General features: G+C 43.3%; 1 protein-coding gene across 1 annotated transcript; it reads right to left on the bottom strand.

The window, feature by feature from the left end:
* Nucleotides 1-755: 755 nt before the first annotated feature.
* Nucleotides 756-19,214, bottom strand: fgd6 (FYVE, RhoGEF and PH domain containing 6). The gene is made up of 21 exons (XM_053414952.1): nucleotides 18,971-19,214; nucleotides 15,117-17,163; nucleotides 11,477-11,594; nucleotides 10,517-10,584; nucleotides 10,166-10,196; nucleotides 7,844-7,995; nucleotides 6,846-7,002; nucleotides 6,308-6,395; nucleotides 5,927-5,977; nucleotides 5,676-5,734; nucleotides 5,516-5,587; nucleotides 5,199-5,267; nucleotides 5,003-5,086; nucleotides 4,533-4,612; nucleotides 4,325-4,427; nucleotides 4,101-4,250; nucleotides 3,896-3,998; nucleotides 3,677-3,771; nucleotides 3,453-3,581; nucleotides 3,209-3,357; nucleotides 756-2,744 (listed from the first exon to the last, which is right to left on the bottom strand). Exons 1-21 carry the CDS (start codon nucleotides 18,978-18,980, stop codon nucleotides 2,702-2,704), a joined length of 3,858 nt encoding a protein of 1,285 aa, XP_053270927.1. The 5' UTR covers nucleotides 18,981-19,214; the 3' UTR covers nucleotides 756-2,701.
* Nucleotides 19,215-20,102: the final 888 nt, after the last annotated feature.

The raw sequence follows: 20,102 nt of genomic DNA, 5'->3' as shown, positions 1-20,102 counted from the left end.
AAATCATACACTGTATTAAAAAATATGAATAATATAATAATTGTAATCATTTAAAATTATTTTACATTGATTAGAACTGCTTCTATTTGATAATTATCCCAAAAGATCCAATTAACCATATTTAATAATAAAAGTATAACCTTAAATCCTACACTGTCAGACCTTCTGTTTTCACAAACCTTTCTGAATCATGAAACATCAATTTAAAAAACATCCTCAACTATATTGTTTTATAAAATATATTTGATGTGTAATTAAACTATATCTACATGTTTATCACATTAATGCCACCTGCTTCATAATTTGTTTTGTTACATTACATTACGTTTTGTTACTTGTAAATGTAATTGTGTACATGTACATGGAAGCCTGTGTATGATAAATACATCTTTAACACTAGAGTTTCTCAGAGTGCGAACCTTCCTCTCTCCACTCCCCCTGAACTGGGATCAAACACAGCCCATTGTCCCTGCTGAGGGTGAGATGAGGGAATGTAAATCATGAAGCTACAGTAAAATTCAGAGCTTTGTGTGAATCATGACTCATTTGTTTTAAATTGAATATCCACCTCTCAGAGAGCGACCCACACTCCACCCGGACCCGACACACACAGATGCCTCCAACCTCCTGCCTCCCACACATCTGTCTGCACCCTGTAATTAAGTGGTGACGGCAGTTTTGTGATTCTGAGCCTCAGCTCGCTGTCTTTTTTTTTTTATAACAAAACAAGAAATGAAAACAACAAAGACAGGATGTATTTATATATATATTTATTCTTTTTTTGTATTTATTAAAAACTGTTGCCTGACAGTTTTAGAAACATTGTTTATAGGAAACTCTAACTCAGCCAGAGTGGATGTTTACACATGTCACTGTACAATCATGGAGAAGCACATGATTTAGATTTTCACTCATCCAAATCAGAAAAAAGGCACAAATGGAATAAACGACCGACATCAACCAACAAGCTCTAACGACAGAATTAACCATTTTTATTTCTTCAATAAAAAAAAGAAGGAAGTGAGTTTATTTAACTGTGGAATCAACTAATTTGCCCACAAAGTGCAACCTGGAAACTGAATCAATGAAAACCTGAAACATTACTTTCTGTTAATGAATTCAAACCTCAAGTACCCAGGCTACAAAGTGAGTGGTTACATGAGCAGGAGTCCTACATTTCAACCTTTGTTTAGCACCTATATTAATGTAGTTTATTTAAAAAACAGGAGGTACAAGCCACGAAGTCTGAACACGAGCATCAAGAAATGACTTTCTTAAAAAAAACTCAATTTGTAGAGAAGGTACTAGAGATTTGTAGTTTTACTTTTTCAGTTACCAGGTTAAACTGGTCCATCATCACAAACTAGTTGTTTCCACAGTTAAATAAACCTATTTAACTGTGGCATCAACTAACTTCCCATGATGCAGTGCAACCTGTACCCTGGCTACAAAGTGAGTAAACACGTGAAACAGATGCTTACATTTATACCTGTAATCCTACAATTTCAAACAGAGCTCCTGTGTAATTGCAATTTATCTCACAACACGAGATATAAAAAGGCACAAAATCTGTGAACACAAGTATTACAAATTCTGAATGTTTTCGTTCTTTTGAGCATTTCCTTAGAAATATATTTCATGCACAGTTTCCACAGTATAAAAAAGGCCCACTCTCAGCACTTCTCTTTTCAATCTAAAAAAATAAAATGAATTGAAATGATTGAAACATATTTCATATTAAACCCTGACTCCCAAAATAAGCGGCAGCCTGTGCTTTACCAACAATAAATCTTCCTGTTTTATAAATATTAGCTCTCGGCTTCAATATAAAAAAGGTCAATGTTGCTCCTCTATTTCCATATAAACAGTTTTACCCATTAAACTGTTTTAATGTGGCGAAACAAACAAAAATACATTTCAACTGTATGAAAAATATCTACATTATTCATGATTTTTCCAGTTTTGTCCAGGATGTTTTTTTTTAAATCCCATGATTTGAATGATTGTTTTTAAACTAAAAATAAAAGAGTAAAATCTCTGAACCAGAGAGATTCAACTAAAGAGAAGAAATTCAACTTCAAGCCTGAATTTCACAGTAAAATCTTTTACATGAAATCAGATACTTTACGTCCGTGATTCAGATCAAACATCTTATTTTGAAGAGTTTGTCGGCAAGATTTTGCTTAAAAAACAGAACCCGGGTTTTTTTTAACAACGTGCTTGAATGAAGCCAACATTTCATATATTTAGTTCCACACTAAAATGATTCCTTCATCCATTTGCATTTTAAAAATCCTCCCGAGACTTCAGACTTCCGAGAGGCTTTAAACGGCCCCGACAACTGTTTGGTGTCACTTCCACACACATGCTTCTGCACTTGACCTCTGACCCGCGGCTGTAACTCACGATTAACTCCGACCTCAGCCGGCGGCGCTGAGCCACAGCAGCTGCTGTCGGTAGAAAGAGATGTTTAGAGAAACAGAATCCAGCTCTTTGAGGGGGAAGCAGGCAGATCTCCACACAGTCTGTGTGTGTGTGTGTGTGTCTCTGTTTAATCTAAACAGTCCGTCCGGAGTCCTTCCTGAGCTGGTGACCCCTGACACGACATCGATCGGGGGGGGGGGGGGGGGGGGGGTCGAAAGTTAACGATCAACTAGCTCCGTAGCTGAGATGTGACTTCACTGCTAAAACAAAAATGAGATTACTGCTCGAGTATCATCGCCTTCTGGAAGGCCTCGATCCATCTGAGGACAGAAAGAAAAACAGAAAATGAACTCCTACTAGAAGAAAAAAAACATAGTAACCTGAACATGATGCACACATCTTCAACTTTATCTCACGTTTCAACCTTATAAAATATGAAAAAAAAAGAATATATATAACTAAAACAGAATAAATGGGTTTAATCAATGATTAAACGTCTGAGGGGTTCTGGTATGAAGAGGAAACTGCTCCAGGGATTGGGAGCAAATCAGTCGCCTCTATTTTTAAGCCCAGATATTATATATATATATATTCACACCTCCAGCTCCTTTATTTTAGTTTCTTTCTTTATTAAACCAATGTGAGAGGAGCTGTCCTAATGTTGGATTTGTGACACGACTAAACTGAATTAGCTGTTATCCTGGTGTCCACAGGTTTTGCCTAATCAACCTGGATTGAACTCTTTACATCTCTAAAGCTTTGTCTGTCATTTTGAGTCGGTTACCTCTGTGCAGTGGGGATGTCGTCGGCCTTGAAGATGTTAAACAGCGTGTTCTTGTGATACAGTTTGAACTGCAGCTTCTGAGCCGGCCCGTTCTTCTCCTCCCGCAGGAAGAAGCCCAGCAGAGGCTGACTCTCCAGCGCCGCTACATCCTTCAGGGAGAAACACACACGCTCAAACAAACAGGCAGAAAAAAAAAAAACACACACTGGGTTTACAGAGGAAGCCACATAAACAGTTTGAGTACCTCACTGGCAGCGTAGGTGTACAGGACTTTGTTCTTAATGACGAACCAAAGCCTCTTCCACTGCTTCTTGTTGCCTTTCGACCGGTTCAAGTAGCCGCTCATGGACGAGTTCTCCGTGTTCGCAGAAACCTGGAAAAACCCACGTGGGAGAAATACATTTCTACACCGCGAAAAACAAAATACAGTTTTCAGGGAATGTAGCTCATGCATTTTTAATTCCTCACCTCTTTTAGTGCAGCTGGAATCTTTTTCTGTTTTCTAGTGAAGGAAAAAGCTCCAGATTTGATGGGAGACACGGACGTTGAGGCACAACGGTCACCTGGACAGATTCAGCAAATAGAAAAAGTCAATATGGTTTTATCACAAGTAAATAATCTGTATTATGTTCAAATTTCAAAATGAAGTAAGGGCTCAACGATCTGTAGGAGAAGTTGTTTACTCACTATTCTCCTGTAGCTTAGCGAAGCAGTGATCACACACTCGTGCCGGCTGGTTCTTCAAGTACTCCAGGTAGTACTTATTAGCAGAGCACGCCTGACACACAACCTGTCACACACACAGACACACACACACACACAACTGCAGTGAGAGAAAGGTCGAGTGAATGATGTTGTGTCAGAGCAGTGGGGGGGTGTCAGTGGTTCTGACCTTTCCACAGGCGCGACAGTGATGCCTCCTCCAGGTGAGGGTGAACTCACAGGTACACATCATGCACATGGTGGCCCTCAGGTCCGGGATCCAGATCGGAGCCTTGGAGCCTAACGGGGCCCCGCTGTCAAGAACCCCCTCAGCCTGATACTAGAGACAGAGGGTCAGGTTAAAAACAACTTCTCAAAAGGCTTAACGAACTCCTGCAATGATCTTTGTGTTACCTCCTCCTGACTGCGACTCGATGTGAACGTTATTTTCTTCTTTGTGTAGTCGTCGATGGCCTTGGCGATGGCCTCCAGCCACTCGTCTCTCTCTGTGGCCGAGCTGCAAAGACACAAAATACATCAGAAGCTGCGCCAAACACAAGCAGTTACAAATGTTCAAAGCTGAAAAATGTAAGATATAAAAACATAATCATCAGGTGCTGACCCGGCAGACAGGATGAAAGAGCGCTCAACGCTTTCAATGTTCAGCTCGTTCTGATAGGCCTCCTGGCTCGGCTTGCTCACCTGGAAAACACAGAAGGTTAAATTAACACAAGTCAGTGAAACACAAGAGAAAAGGTTTGTAATGTGTTGACGGGTTGTTGCAGTAAACTCAGGCACAAAGCATTAATAATGCATATCAGCTTTTAACTCCAGATACACACTGGAGGATTTATAAGACTGAGAATTAAAAAACGGCAGCAGGAAAACAACAGATGAGCAGAAGCTATTTAATATAAAATAATAAATATGGCATTTCATATAGGAAATAAATTAACAAAAGGATTTGGATACAATATTATTGAATAAGATAAAAATAGTAAAAATCTGTGCACATGAAGGAAAACATTATGACTGACAGAAAATCAATTAAAAAAACAATCAATGATTAAATAAATAATGTGAGTGACTAACCTTCATCCCAGCCAGAGAGAGGACACTGTTGAGTTTATACTGGGCAGACTGGACCGGAGTGGTGTACATGAGTGCGTCATTAAACTGAAACAAACAAAGAAACACAAACACACCCACATGGATTAAAAGGAAATACAAAAAAGTGAAAAAGCAGCATGAGGTCACAGATCATTTTCCAGGCGACTTATTTACTCACCAGAAAGAACATCCGCGGCTGCATGACTTTCCTGGAGAGTTTCATGAGAGTTCCCTCCTTCAGGAACACCTGCAAAGACACACATGTTTCATTTCAGTTAGCTGCATCTACTGGATTTCTTTATTTTGTCTCAGTACTTGTGCCAAATGTGTGTTTCTACATATATTTCTAAATCTTGAATATGTGGTTTCTGCATTTCTGTATTTGTTCAACCAAGAGAAAAGGAAATTAATTTAAAAATGAGTAACGCTGGTATTTGTGAGTCTTTTGACACGGTGACAAACTCGTGGATGTCGGTGCGATTCCTTGTGCCTCACCCTGCCTGGCTGGACGATCTCATGGTGACCGTTGAGACTGTACTGGATCTGCATCAGCTTCTGGAAGTTATCCTGAAAAACAACACAACACAACACAAACATGAGACTGAATTCGAGCATCGCTGTAAGACGTCAATGCGTCACATGGGATCCGTCTCACCCCTTGTTTCATGATGTCATTAGCGTGGTTGGCCACTTCCTTCACGATGCTGAGGGCAGCTGTGTGGACGGCAGAAATAAAAGATTTAAGTTGGGAGTGAAATGAACGTCCTCGTCCTTCAAACATTATATTTGTGGAGATGAAAACTGAAGCTTCCACTTCTTTTTCTTCTTCTCTCTTTTTAAGGCTTTTTTAATTTCCTGTGAAAAGACCGGATCAAACAAGGTAAAGAGTTTTATCTTGATTCTGACCTTGTGTGTCTTTATAATCCTCCGAGTCCTCCGGGAGGTTCTTCAGATAATCTGGAAAACAGAGAAGACTTTTTAAAAGACATATTTCCGGAAAGCAACAAAAAAAATACAAGAAGCGATACACAAGTCTGTTTCCTTCTAACTATTAATGATGGAAACCAGTTCTGTCCATGGTATGAAACATGCATCTGTTAATGCGACTCGCCACCAGGTGTCAGTACAGCATCAGAACCGGAGTGAAAGCAAAACAGAAAGAGCCTCCGACCTTGGTCCAAGTTTTAGTCACATGCTGCCAATAAAAGGTCATGATCCAATAAACCCTCGACCTTCAGAGATTTGAGGAGCAGGAGAAGCAAAGCGTGAGCTCCAGTGTTAACGTACCAGTGAGCAGCAACTGGTACTGAGGGATCCTCTGCACTGGTTTCAGCAGGTAGTGTTTCAGAGCCAGGCTGGCACATCTCGGACTCGTCTGAGATAAAACACACAACACACACAGTTGTTTTCACACACTGATTTAAAATCCCACACAAACACACACACAGACGTTGGCTGAAGTTTTAAAACAAGCACTGGGACTTGATGGAGGCGACTGAAGAAGATTTCACCACAGGATCTTTTAACGTCTGTTGTGAAGGTGGAGGTTTAAAATCCTCTGAAACTTAATTTAACACATTATGTAACATAAACAATCTCCTGGTTGGAAGCTGTGCTGAAGTGATTGGTCCATTAAGCGATTAGACGTTTGGCAGAGAACGACAAACATTCAATCTGACTCAATAAATGTAGATTTAGATAAACAAACAGATGTTGTTTACATGCTGACATTTTATCATTTTAGAATAAGATAGGGAAATAAAATGTGAAGATAAGAAATCCATCTATACAAAGTGTAAACCTAAAAAATAAATCGTGTCTCTACCTCGAACTCTCGGACGACGGCGGCGAACGCCGGGTTCTTCCTGCACTGCTCGTCCAGCAGCGCCACGTTGTTGTCGAACTGACGGATGTAGGTGGAGTACATCTTCAGGTACGGACCCTTCTGGACAAAGATGTCCGACAGGCGCTGGTGATCGCTCCTGTGACCGTGGGAGGAGAACAGGTCAGTGGAACAGCTCAAGTTATCACATCGTCAGGTTTATTTCAAAAGGCACAATGCATCACAAGGGACTTTAACACAACAAACTATAAAACAAGTTATATCTTTCAGTCCCTACACACCACTGCAAGATTGAATAATTCCTTGAGTGTATATTTAAAATGTCTGGGTTGTTTTAAGTTCAACGGTCTTTGCATTCCATGAATCTGCTCGTCTTATAGAGGACGTCAGGCCAAATATGGAGCTTTACAGTTCCCCCCCCGTGGGATTTGTATATATTGTCGTCTGAGGCTCTGGAGGAGAAGCTCTCGTAACTTTAGAAAAATAACCCAGATGATGAAGGTCAGGATATCTCAACCTAACCTTTTTTGTAATATGCCATAAATCTGAATGTAAGGGTGATACTGAAAAAAAGTGAAACCAATACAGAGAAAGAAATCTATAATTTTTACAACCTAACAACTTTATTTTGAAGTTATGACTAATTTAATTGCAAAAGTCTGGGAAAATGTGTTTGTGTTTTTACCACTAATTATGGAATGGAAAATGAAAAGGCATTGTTTATTGTCCAACTTTGAATCATTCTGGATAATAACTTCAGCATTTATGTTTATTTTTCTGCATTAGACGTGGTTTAAATAACACGATGATGTTACAAGTTTGTTTATGACATGATGACTGTGTGTGAACTGCCTCCTGTAACGACCTCATTCTCAACTTCGTCCCACATTTCAGCAATAAAGTTGTTGGAAATGAATGTGGAAGCCAAACTTTAAAATAAAAATGTGTGTGTGTGTGTGTGTGTGTGTGTCTGTGTGTACCAGTGTGCCACCCTCTCCTCCAGCTCCCTCTGCAGGTCTCTGTTGAGCTGGTACAGTTGTGGAAGGTAGTACAGGATCTGGTTGAGGATCCGCTCGTCCACCACCGGCTTCCCGTTCTGCCGCGTCGCCTTGGCCACAGCATCCCGAAAGTCCTGAAGATACACACACACACACACAGCTGGTCAGTTACACACACAGACACACAAACACACAGGACTGTACAGGGCGGGGTGACACATGACAACATACTGTATGGCAGCTTTAGCAGGAACACCTGGTTAACACCTCATTAACTGACCCCTCCTCCCCAACTAAACTCTGCACGTACTTCATCACACACACACACACACACACACACACACACACACACACACACACACACACACACACACACACACACACACACACACACACACACACACACACACACACACACACACACACACACACACACACACACACACACACACACGGCTGAGTCAGCACTCTTGACTTTGTCCGGCGTGCCAACACATACATCCACCTGGAAGGAAGCAGGGAGGCCACGCAGGATCCTGCAGTGTCCTGGTTAACATCCACTCACGTACATAAAACACGCGCACACAAACACACACAACCACACACACAACCACACACGCACACTATGTCGTGACATTGACTAACGAGCAGGGACCATTCAGCAGTAAAAGACACATGACGAGTGGCAGGTCTCACTGAGTGTCAGATCCATATCCAGGTCATATAATGTTTATTGATTTTTCCAACAAACCCTGTTTATCTTTATTACATCTGCAAATGAGTTTATGTTTTTCAATGTGTTATATTTATTTGTCACCAGGATTATGCAGAAGCTTCTGAAAATAAAACGTGGGCCAAGAAAGAACCCAGAACAGGAGTAACATGGAGTGATACTCGAGTTAATAAATAAACAAGACAATCTAATCAGCAATTATCTTCTTCCTGCAGCTTGTGCAATTTCCCACAAACTCATTTTCACAGCTGGGGGGGAAAAAAAATACACAACCGTCCTCAAACAACACAAGAAACTCAACGATGAACAAGGACAAATATAAATGAAACACATATTTGAGTGTGGTAGTAGAAGTGCCCACATGAAAGTTGGGCAAGAGCAGCAACTTCAAATGAAACAATAACATCTCAAACGCACCACACCAAACACATATTTGCCAGCCCACGCACCCACCTGCACACACACACACATATATATATATATATATATAACACATACTGTGCACACACAAACGGGGGATCATCTGAGGCATGTGTGTGTCTGGATGTCGTCTCTGTGGCCTGAGGAAGCAGCTGCTGCTCGGCCGGGCCGTCAGCGGACACAGAAGAATGTGATCTGACCTCTTTTCTTGGACAGAGCTCTGCGCCTCGCCCCCCCCCCCCCCCCCCCCCGGTCCCTCCCCCCCCGTCCTCCACAGAACACAGTTTTCTACTAATCCTGCGGTGGATTCACTAACGTCCCGTCTGAGGCGGTCAGACAGGTGGACCCTCGACCCCCGACCCCCTCAGGGAGGACTGAACCCTCTCAGCTGAGATCCCCCCCCTCAGGTCAGACCTTGAACAGAGTCCGTCCTCGACACATGCACATAAACAAACGTGCAGCCTTTTGGGTCAAATGTTAAACCTACAAAATAAACTGGTTGCAGCTTCTTAAAATGTGACAGTAGTCCTGTCCAGTAGGTTGATATCCTGATGTATTATAGACAAAAGTAAATAAAATAATCACAACATTAATTGATTGAGTTAAGTCTCAGCTAGAAGTTATTAAGAAGCAGGAAAACCCTCCAACAAAGAACTGAGAGTAATTGTTCGCGTCCTCTTGGGTATTTTAATCTGAAAAGGTCTCGAAAAACTTGGCTTCTAAACTTCCACTACACAGCTAAACCTCGACAGAGCCAAACCAGAACTCGGCTTCGGTTTCTCAACTCTCTTATTCCTGACAGCGCTCCTCCTGACGAGGACTGATCAAAGCACCACCTCCTCTTTTCTGCAGCTCCACCTGCCCACTGCCGCCCCCCCCCCCCCCGGGGGAGACCAAAACACTGCAGCACAGCAACTTTAAAAGCCTCAGCCGTGGAATAACTGCATTATTCAACTGTACAGACACTTCAGACGGCCAGGAGCTCATTAACTCCCGTCCATCCTCGAGGAAAAAGGTTCAGATCACGATTCAAAACAATCACAGTGTTGGTTTGTGGGGAACCAAACGTGCAGTCCGACCTGTTATGTTTGGCTCTCTTTTGTTCGGAGCTGCAGAAACAGCACTAATGAAAACATTTTTAAAACACTTACGATGTGTAGAAGCTTCAGGACGTCCACGAATCTGAAGAGAGAGCAGAAATACATGAGTAAAGCTGATTTCAGACGTGCACAGAACTCCTGATATTCTCCGGAGGGGCTGTATGTGACAATGATAATGTCTGAGTCAGCTGCCAGCAGGAGAATATCTGGAGGATCAACAGCGAGCGAGTGGGAGTGTTGTAACAAAGAGAATCCAAACATCTCAGGATGCAAAAGAGGAAGCACAAACGTAGAAGATGCTGAAGAAGATTAGAAGATGTAGAAGATTTAGCTTTTTCTATTATCATCACAGATTCTACTTGTTGTTGTTGCGAGCTCCTGCTTCATTAACAAACCACTCACACTTTCTCCGAGCTCATGATCTCCTGGGCGATGTGCACCACCTTCTTCCTCTTCATCTCGTCCTCCTGCTGAAGGAGCAGAAACACACAATCACATACAAACTAACGCAAAGCAGCGACTAACCTCACAAAAAGCTGGTTCACTCACAGGTTCACTGCAGACCACCATGATCACTGGATCCTGCTTCAGCGATTAAAAGCATTTCACAGCCTCACAAACAACAGCTCAGCCCTAAAAGTGGAGCAGGAATCTTCCCTTCACCCCCCTCTCTCTCTCTCTCTCTCTCTGCCCCTCTCCTCTCTGATGGTGTGTTGTTGAATGGTAATGGGGCGGCCTCTCAATGACTTAATTTGGCCGGCGGCCTTGGCCCCCACTTGACTGAGACGTCCTCCTGGTCCTATCGGAGCCTGTGTTTCTGACGCCCTGGAGCTTTGAGAGATGGTATCATGCAGAAGGTCACACAGGACGAAGCAAAAACTCTTTCAGTTATTGAGGGAGCTATTCCTGAACCTGTAACCCTCCTGTGTTTGCTCACCACCCCCCCTCCCTCCTCGCTAAACACACACAAGCACGCACACAGACACACACTTCTTGAAAGCTGTGACCTGCAACACTTGGCAGCAGGCGTGCCCACTATCTCCTGCAGTGACACTTCAGTTCCCCGGCTGTGACACGAGTCGTCCATTTGTGATTTCTAAACGCTGGCGGTTTATTCTGCTGACATCATGTTTGGAAAAAGGCCTGAGTCGCCATTCTGTGGCTGCAGGTTCGGTTCCGACCCGTCCCCATTTGCTGGGCTTTCCCCACTCTTCATCTTAATGGTTTCACCCTTGTCATGTGTATCGTTAAGGGCCCAAGGAAGTGCAGTGTCAGTCACATCAGTTTATTTCTTTACAGTCCATCAGCAGGTGGCTGTGTAGTGACTGACGTCCCCCTCACATTGCAGAGGGAGCTGATTACCTGTCTGTCGGCCTCGTCCAGGTGCTCCTTGCTGGAGGTGGAGCTGTTGTCCTCTTCGTCTGAACTGTGGATCTCGTCCTCGTCCTCCTCGGAGTGGACGTCCTGACTCAGCCAGCCGCTGCTCGCCAACAACACACAAGAGAGCGCACATTCAGCACGACAACTGGAGACAAATGAAGACTGTTTATAATGTGTGAATGAGAAGTAGGGGCTGGAGAGGAGTGTGTGTTTGTGTGTGTGTGTTCAGAAAAACCCTCCCTGGATAAATAAAGATCACTGAATGTGTCACGTGCAGGTTTGTGCAACGGGGGGGGGGGAATTAACACAATATGTGTATGAGTCAGATCAGAGACATTATACAATGGTAAACACTGATTACACTGAATCAACATCTTTAAGAAAAGGAAGCATTTCAATGGAGAGACCAGCTGAGAGGATTGACAGAGGTGAAAACATAACATCCTTGATCGGTAGAAAATCTCTGGCTCCAGTTGTTTACTTGCTGGTTTTGATGATTGAACAAAATTTGGCATCTTAGGCTTTGGGAATTTCTTATCGACTTCTTTTTCACAATTTGCTTATATTCAAATCCAAATAAATTATCAATGGATTGAGAAAATAAATCAGTAAATATATGAATCCTTGCTTGCAGCCCCAATGAAAAACGATTTAGTTTGAAATACTGTTGAAACACTGTTGTTATCTAGTGTTTGAAATCGTGAGGACATTATTTAACTATCAATATTGAGTGATATTGTGATATTGACTTCAGCATTATCAAACAACCCTAATTGTTTTGATGTTTAAACTCAACGGATATATGCCCATCGGCTGTGAGCTGCTTCTGGCAGCAAGTCAACAGGCTGCAGCCCCCAAGCAGTGTCGGTGGCCAGGTTCGAACATGCAGCAACATGTGTGTGTGTGTGACGCTGGTGTTTTGATCCAGCTCTCAGTGACTTTTGTGTTGAATTAAGTTGTCTATTTGTAAAGACGATGTCCTGAGAGCTCAGAGGACGGAGACTCAGTCCCTGCTCCCCCTCGTCTTGTTGTTTAGTTGTTCTACAAAGAGGGAGATGGCTCAGAATAAAAATTAGACACCGGGGAAAGTGAGACTCCCACAATTCTCCAGTTTCCTTTCACTCTCATCTCCAATTACGCACTTTCTCCTCTTTCCCTGTTTTTCCTTTATGCCTCTTGACAGTTTCTTAAACCCATTGCAAACTTACTCTTCCTCCCTTTTTTTATTTTTATTTCCTGAACTTCTTCTTCCTCCCGTACGCTTTCTCTATAGTCGAGCATTCCAGCACACTGGGTCCGGCACAGAGCGCCACTTGTTTACAGCCCGAGGCTACTTACATAAACTTAACAGGCTCAAGATGCCTGGGAAACACTACAGATTCACTGGCTCCCTCTTCCTTAACACACAAACACCCTCCTCGCCACACTGCAGGCCACAGAGAATTAAGAAGCGGGGAGCATTTTAATAGTTTAACGGCTGATTTCACTTGTAGTGCCCCAGTTTGGACAGAGGAGACAGGAACAGCTCTTCATCACACCAGTCTGGACCTGTCATCGAGTACAGAGTGGCTCAATAAGATCTCAATGGCCTGAATGGGACCAAATGGCTGAGTCACTGCCAGTGTCCCTCGTCTCCCTGCTGAGTTACCGCTTATTAACAGAAAAAACTGTATTGAACCACAGAGTCTGGCAATTACTTAATTGCTTGTTGATATTTACCAAACTAGAATGTCACTAAATAGAGAGTGTTCCTCCACCAGGCCTGGAAACTTACATGTACATACTCAGAGATATCAGCCCCCTACATATGCTCATAAAGATCCATGAATTACTCCCTGAGAAATTGGTGAAAAGGTATACAGAGTCTTTTGGGATCTAAACCAAAACTTAACGAGCTCCCTGACCCACACCACATCCTTCAACCACGTTCTGTGGTAATCTGTCCTGCTGTTTTTCAGTAATCCTGCCAACACACAAACAAATAAACGAGAATGTCGCCTCCCTTGAATTCTAAATCCCAAATAAAGCGGCACATTTCACATCTCATAAATATCGGTCCCTTTAATGTGCAGGAGTCTGAGTAGTAGTTTTCATTTAATTTCATATTTCAGTTTTTTTTCAATACAAAACAAGCTATTTGAAGATGTTACCCTTCATTTTGGAGAAATACAGGAAGCATTTTCCAGTATTTTCTTTTAAAATATACCCAAAACAATGAATTAAAAAAATAAATAAGAGAGAAATGAGTTGTTTATGAAACTAATAAAAGGTTTCATCTGTGTTTATATCCACCTGTAGTGTTTAAGCTGCGGTAGAGAACTGTCTCTTTATTCCACTAGTCAAAATATTGAAAGAATATGAACAGATACTATAAATTCGTGTTTGTATTAACTGTTGATCTTCCGGAAAACAAATATGTTACTGTCACATCCTGGTTTTTTTTCTGTGTCCTACAAAGTCTCTTCTGTCTTTATCTCATTAATAATTAACCATTGTTTAAATATTTTTCTCTCCTCTATAACTGACAGCCCTCCTGTAAACTCTGCCTTTCCACTGGTGTGATACAAAAAGACGGTTTGATCATTCAGTCCTGACGGGAACAAAGCTCACACCTCCTATTCTCTCACAGAGACGCCAGGAGGGAGCTGGTGTGATGAGGTTAAGAAAAGGCTAAACAGAGAGCGAGGGCGGGCAGGACGAGGAGGAGGAGGAGGAGGAGGAGGAAGAGGAGGAGGAGGAGGAGGCTGGTGGTTGCTGGAGGTTTATTTTCCCTGTTCTAGAGAGGCTGTGTGGCGTTTTCTGCAATTCTCAGACATTTCCTGCCCTGGCCACTGAAAATAACCCACAGGAAAACAGGCCGACCTGCTGCACATCAATGCTGTGTTCAAATTCAATGCCACTGGCTCAAAGGCTGACTTTCACGCTCTAGCACAAAACCGCTCGTGCCACCATGTGCAACCTCTCGCAAGCACGCAAATGTTCCCACACTGAAACAACATGTGATAACAGGGTGATAGCACATTGGCCTGCGTCAACTTCCAGGTTATTTTTACCCACATGCACAAACACAAACAGCCATCGCTTCAATTTGTGCAAAAGAAAGTATTTTTTTTCTAAACAGGAAGAGTTTTCTCTGTCATACTCAGAGATATTGGATCTCTGGGATAATAAATCATCTTTACAAATGACGCCTGTCTCTGTTGAGCTGCATTTGAAAGACGATGAAAGACAATGTTGAAATGATTAGTAGTTTAATCTGTTGATTGGACGATTTAAAGAGAAACGATAAGAGCACTCAAGAGAGCTCAGACCTCCGCCCAACAGCCGCCTTTATGAAACCACATGTAAAGTCACAAAATCCTGATTATTATTTGGATCTGCATCAAAATGTACAAGCTCAAATGTCTCCTATAAAGGGTTATGGTTTTTTCCATTTATATCCATTAATCATTCTCTGAGAAATCAACAAACAAGTGGAAAAACATCCTATCACACAATGTTAAAGAGAAAAGAAAGAAATATTCCAGTGAACGCTGGTTAGTGGTTTTTGTTGACCAGTGGAAAAGGAGCTGAACTTGTAATAATCATAAGTTCCAAACACACTTTCAGGTAAATACTGTACCTCTCGTATTCGTGGTCTAGGCATCGGTGATAAGGATCCTGCACTTCGTAGATGTCTGAATCCGCAGCATCGGGGTCGTTGGGCCACCCCAGCCTCGCACCGTGAAACGGCAGGTTCATGTATTCGGGGATCTCCTCATACAAAGGGACGTTCTCGTACTCCACGTCTTCATCTTCCCCACAGTTTTCAGACTCCACTATGCAGCTGTTGGGCCGCTCCAGGCTCCTGTCCCCCCGGTGGGACTCCACGCTGGTACAGTCCAGGGACTGCCCTGACTTTGCCAGCAGCTTTGGCAGCATCTTGACCGACAGCCGGAGCTCCAGCAGCTTCCGGAAGGAGAGGCTTCTTTTTTGAGAGTTGGCCCGGGTTGCCAGGTCAGCTGTGGAGAAGGACTGCGCCCTCTGCTTGCCCCCCAGCCCCGGGGCTCGGCTCTTTGGAGGCACGCTGCTCCTGGTGGGCATCTGCCGGCTGAAGAAGGTCACGCAGGGTCGGGTGAAGCGCCAGGCTGTTTTCTCCTGAGGGGGCGCGGGCAGCTCCCTCATTGGGGTGTTCGCATGTGGAGGTGCAGGAGGGCAGAAGCAGGGCGGATGGGACGCTGGCATGCTGTGGCGTTGAGGTTTTCTTGGTGGCGCCCTCGGGAAGGGCTGATCTTCAGCAGAGAGGGCTTTCCTGGCGTTGGCCAGAAGAGGGTGGCAGCCCAGTTTGATCTGTTTGGGGAGGCTGTGAGTGATCGGGTACCGCGCAAAGTCGCCGTACCCGTCCTCTTCATCCTGCTCCAGCCGGTGGTCCTTGCCCTCTTTCCCGTGGCTCATGGCGTTAGGTTGTGAGAGCAGGTCTAAGGAGTGCGAGGTGTTTTTGTTGAGAAGGGCCGATGCGTGGACTGTTCTATGGAGGCGAGGAGAGAGGGAGGTCTGTCGAGGAGGAGGGACGGGGGCGTCCGGGTCAATGTCTCCCATACCTGAGTCTCTGTGTGGTAAAGAGTCTTCAATCGTGTCCTGTGTGAGCTCCTGACCCTCTGAACTATGAGACCAACTCAATCTTTCCTCGGCTTCATGCATCTCATTCCACTGCGTCTGTTCCTCCGCCGCCGGGTCCTGGGCACCGACCTCCACCCCGTCCTGCCTCACCAGCGTCGGCTTTTTAGGTTTACGAGGGTGGGGGACAGGGAGAGGCTTACTGGGGGCAGCAGGGACCTGCAGTTCAGAGTGTAGCCTGCTGATGGGCTCGTTGTATTCCACCTGTAAGGATTCTGTAGATATCCCATGAAGAGGGACACTCGAGAAAACAATGATGCTGCCTGCAACATCACAGGCTGGTGTGGAGTCTGTTAAATGACCGTTTAACTCCTCAGTCTGTACATCTGCTCCTGATGCATCAGATTCTGCACTTTCCTGATGTTTTACAGCCTCTGAATTGTTCTCCTTCTGCTCCTCGGTCCTCTGTGCCTCTTTGTTTGCCAGCTCCCTGTCCAGGTGTCTCTGTCTTTGAGGTTTATCCCTGGGCTTTTTGCTAATCCCTCCAGCTTCACCCTTCTCTGCAGCTACTCCCCCCTCCCGCGGCCCCGTCCCTGTGAAGCCCTCTGTAGATATCCCATTCTGCAGCGGCTCTTTGTGGAACAAATCACTCCCAATCTCGGTTACACTTCCGTTTTCCAGGCGCAGGCACTGGGAGCAGTCCTGGAGCCCACAGGAGCAGGTGGGAATGATGTAGTCCGAGTCCCGTTTGAGTAACTCCGATAAAATCCCATTTCTGGAGTTGAGAAGTGAGAGGCCATTGTCTAAAGCTTCCTGCTGCTCCTGAGATAGGATAAGGGGTCCGGTGGGTTTGGGTGGTGGGGGTGAAACAGGGGGGGAGGAGGCCGTGGTGGATTTGGGAATACATGGCTTCGGGGCAAGAGCCGGTTTAGCCCTCTTGAGCGTGGCAGGGGAAGGTTGGGAGACGACCCAGGGCTGCGCGTGGATCCCCGGTTTGGGGGCGATGGGCGGGGGAGAGGGTTTGACGGTAGCAGGAAGTTTAGGTTTGGGAGCTAATGGAGGCTTCTTCACACCTGGACGCACAGAGGAGGGAGAAGAGTCACGGAAAAGTCAAACATTATTCACTCAAACTTCCTGTAACATGAATCATACGGCACATAAAACACCCATCACCCACGCCTCCGCTAATAGAAGCATAGACAGCTGCATGCCGTGGTTAAGACAGGGGTCACAAGGTCGGTTTTAAGGGTCGGAGGAGAAGACGAGAGCGGATCAGACTTCACTGTAGTTTAGTTACACTCAAAATCTTGCCCCTCACACATTTCCTGCTCTACTTATATTCATCATATCGTCATTAAACGATAACTCTGCAGCTTAAGACTCACTTGTTGCAGCCAAACACAAAGTGAAACTGGATTATTGAATTCAGATTAATAATTGAATTGGAGCCTTCCTTCCTGTTCTTGGAGGAGCTTGGTATGCTTGGTATTTTTCTACTTACATTCTAAAAAAAAACTGTAAAAAACAACGAGAGCAAACAATGACAGACAAAACGGTGCTGTTATGTTATGTCCTCATGTTAACAGCAATGTTTCTGGACATTTTTTAATCTAGAAATGTTTATTTGGGCCTTGGAATTACTATTTAGAGGCTGTCAACCCTGTTTAAATACTAATTACTTGATATTTACTATAGTTCAAATGTGAATATCTCCCAGTGAGATGTAAGTATCTCAGTGGAGTTACAGTAAATAAAGCTGAAATGAGTCTCTACACTTCTTAAAAGCTGTGAATTAACACAGCAGGCCATATTTTCCGCTGAAACTCTTGGCTGGCCCACACCACGAGAAGTGGAGTCATCGAGCGGATGTTTCCGAAAAGGCCAACGACCAGAAAACCGCTCTGCCCCCCTGATCCATGCTTCGCTCAGCGTTTGCAGATGCCGCCTCGCCCCAGACTCGCTTGAAAAATCACTGAATTAAGAATTCATTCCGCTTATTAACACATTTGCCTGTAAGGTGGGTCAGACATTTAAGTATTTAAACAATCAGTAAACGGTATTGTTCAATTCGGGATAGATATTTCACTAGTAATGTTCTCCTTTAAGAAGTGGTACAATCCTAACTCATCCTGAAAAGTACAGGAAAACTCACCGGGGATGGCGGCGCTGAGTAGAAAGAATGAATCCACTATTAAATCCTACTGTTTGTTTCAGTTTTTGTGAATGAGCCGAATCTATCACCACGTGCTGACAACACCCGCGAAGTTAATAAAACATGTCATAGACTATTTATACGCCCAGGAGCATGAGTGGAGATATTAAATTAGTAGTTTTTTTGAGGGAATTCGGTTTTGTGGGATAGACAACACCAGGTTTTAAAACCACTCGTGTCTCGGATAAAAAACACACAACAACACAAACCCGGATTGTGAAGAGACTTTTTAACAAAAAAAGTAAGCAGAGTTTTAAATGAGGTGTAAACTTTGCTGCAGGAACATCAGGACAGATGTTTCCAGACAAAGGATTTCACCTCCTCCTCCAGCTGCTGCAACAACAAACGGAAAAGGGACGCGTTTGGTTTTTGACTCTTTATTCATCCTGAGTTATAATAAGGGTGGATTGTTTTTTGTGTTGTTGTTGTTGTTGTTGTAAAAAATCCCTGAAACGTGAAACTTTCTTTTGCATCTTTAAGCAAAGCTGTTATTAAAGGAGAAAACTGTAATTAACTGAGGCTGCGTGGAGAACAGAGTGGACGCTACCAACCGTTACAACTTCACCTCTGCAGACACACACTTTGATCAACTTTGTTAAACTTTAATAAACTGTATTGTGTCTCCGGGTCTGAGCCCAGCCGCGGGTTTTATCTCCTGGAACACAAACCTGCGCTCATGACTCCCGACGGGCTCCTTCCTCCATGAGTGAATCTGCTTTCAATGGAAGTGAGAGAGAATCCAAGTTATTCGCTCCTTCGACACCATCGTCAGTAAGAAAAATCCCGCAGGAAAAAACCCGCACGTCCAAACCCCCGTTGCGGGTCTTTATCTCCCCGCAAGACCAGCACGCGCAAAGTTCGCGTCTCCAACTTTTTCCATTTTTCCTCCAAAGTTTTCCTTTTTTTTTTTTTTTTTTTCAGCCACGGTGCTTTTTCCCCAACATGTAAATTGAGAGAGGAAATGAGACACTTCCGCTTCCGCATTTCAAAATAAGCCTACTGCTGAGAGGAATGTATCGGCTATTGTGTTTTGAAGGACCAAGAATATGAGAATGATGTATTCAACTATTTTCAGGACATTTAAATAGGTCGTGAAAATTCGTGGAATATTTTCAAAAATAATCTTATAGGATATGATAAGATAGTAGTAAATAAATAAAGAAGTACATACAATACACAGATATCTCCACTGTTTACTTGTATTACTTATCTTAACTTTAAATTATAACACCACCCATCTATTTTATTGTAGTACACACCTATAGGTAGTATGATGCACACATTTTTCTTATTCATATTGACAGAATCTGGTTTTATTTCCAAGCAGGTTTATAGATATACAATGAATTTGCTGAGGTGTATTCGATAAGTATGAATATAGATACTATAAAAATGGGAACAAATTTAATACAGAAAATACTATAAGCAACAGGGAAGGAGTGTGTGTTATATCTAATACTAATACTACATTTTGTCTCTGACATCTCAACACAACTTTGGTCAAACTAACCTTCACCTTAAGGTTTCTTCTCAATGTTCAGTTTCCCATATTTGACGAGAAAAAGTAGGAAATCCTTTTATTTTGATTGGGAAAAATGACTTCTGATTATTTGATTGATTGACTGAATTGATCTGGCCATTGAATTGTGGACAAATCGTTTCAGCTCTTACTTTTATCGTCAAGGACGAATCAGAAGAATTCGACTCGTTGAAATATGAGTTAATTATCATAATGTGTTCACTCGTCTACTTATAAAATAAGTAATTTCTGAATTAAAGTGAACATTTCAGTTGCAGTTC

The sequence above is a fragment of the Pleuronectes platessa genome, chromosome 22, assembly GCF_947347685.1.
Source record: "Pleuronectes platessa chromosome 22, fPlePla1.1, whole genome shotgun sequence".
Classification (NCBI taxonomy): Eukaryota; Metazoa; Chordata; class Actinopteri; order Pleuronectiformes; family Pleuronectidae; genus Pleuronectes; species Pleuronectes platessa.
This window is presented reverse-complemented; position numbering and strand designations above follow the sequence as displayed.

Bases quoted from the DNA above. Each gene is read 5' to 3' on its own strand.
- fgd6 (XM_053414952.1), bottom strand. The intron at 5,588-5,675 runs GTGAGACGGATC...GTTGTTTTTCAG, and splicing joins ATGACATCATGAAACAAGGG to GATAACTTCCAGAAGCTGAT. The intron at 4,251-4,324 runs GTAACACAAAGA...CTCTGTCTCTAG, and splicing joins CGAGTCGCAGTCAGGAGGAG to TATCAGGCTGAGGGGGTTCT.